This window comes from Perkinsus marinus (genome assembly GCF_000006405.1).
Source record: "Perkinsus marinus ATCC 50983 genomic scaffold scf_1104296975894, whole genome shotgun sequence".
NCBI lineage: Eukaryota > Perkinsozoa > Perkinsida > Perkinsidae > Perkinsus > Perkinsus marinus.
Genome location: NW_003200621.1, coordinates 1 through 1,216, shown reverse-complemented (window position 1 = coordinate 1,216; position 1,216 = coordinate 1). Strand labels below are relative to the sequence as shown.

The 1,216-nt window shown below is 48.7% G+C and overlaps 1 protein-coding gene across 1 annotated transcript; it reads left to right on the top strand.

The window, feature by feature from the left end:
- Nucleotides 1–978: 978 nt before the first annotated feature.
- Pmar_PMAR000002 (hypothetical protein) lies at nucleotides 979–1,204 on the top strand (the record flags this gene model as incomplete). The annotated part of the gene is made up of 1 exon (XM_002765054.1): nucleotides 979–1,204. A coding segment is annotated over one exon (226 nt), but the record flags the coding sequence as incomplete, so codon positions are not given.
- Between the last annotated feature and the right edge of the window lie 12 nt (nucleotides 1,205–1,216).

Genomic DNA, 1,216 nt, shown 5'->3' with positions numbered 1-1,216 from the left:
TAAGCCAGTGGGCAGGATCACATCTTCATGCGACTTGGGTGGTCATGAGCGAGATGAATGCAGGGGAGTCTTCGACAAAGGGGGATCAGTAACGGATACGGGTGCAGGATGTGTTCCCACTGTTTCTTCTGGCAAGTTGAGTTTGTTGTATGGTCGTTTTTATTAGATCTGGAGGGTGAGAAACTCCTAGTATGAGGGTGAGTAGAGAGCAGGTGGGTAGTAAGACCGATTACAGTGACAATTATAGTCACGGCCTCGAGAGCTCTATATACCGTACGCTCTCGGCGATGCCCTCGAATCTCTCTGGTATCTTCAAGAGAGGTTGCTCAGGAAAGAAAATAACTGATGGGTTTTTGCGGGGCCTTCCTTGATTTAACTGCGTGATTCGGTTGGAGCTCCGATTGTCATGTTGTGCATCCTTCCCAAAGTAGCTCTAGCGTGGATTGTCAGCATTGTCAGAAGCTTTTGATGGCGTCACCAGCCTATCATGAGCCTATGCAGACCATTTCCTACCGACTCGATAAACATTGTAGAGAGGGTGCTGGCGCCTTATTTTACTGGTCATGAGAGAGCAGCCATACGAGGCTGTTGAGACATGAGCTGATCATTGTGTTCGACTCGCCGTTTTGGTAGAATGCTTTGAGTTTACTGCGTTCTAGAAGGATGTCGTTATAGCAATCTCTGTTTCACCCGTATGGTCTGCTCCTCCTCCACGACAATTGATACCACATATGTTCTCCAAGTTCTTAGTAACGGTGATTCGTCTAAGGAGGTCGTCGTCGTCGACCATAACGAGGGTTTGAAGCCATCGCTAGAAGCCCCAGTCCCTCCATATGGCCCAGTTCTATTAGAAATGATCCAGACCGAGGAGGGCAGGGCGCAGCTAAACCAACAGCAGGAGCCTCTCGTAGAATTGCTCAATCGCAAGGTACTGCAGCCCCTCTGCATCCACTCCGTTATGATGCTTATCTGCTTCAGGCACAGAAACTTGGCCTAGGATTAAAGATAGCCAGCAAAGGTTTTGCCCAGCCATCATTCATTACTAAGTCTAAGACCTTGACAACGTGTCCTGCTACTACTAGCACTACGGTGGAGGCCGCTGCTCCTGTTGATGGAGAGGTTAGTGACGATGATAAAGATCTGCTTGACGCTTCAAAGATCGGTGAAGTCAACCCAGGAAATGCCCAGTTTACCATTATCTCTGGTGAGGGTCATG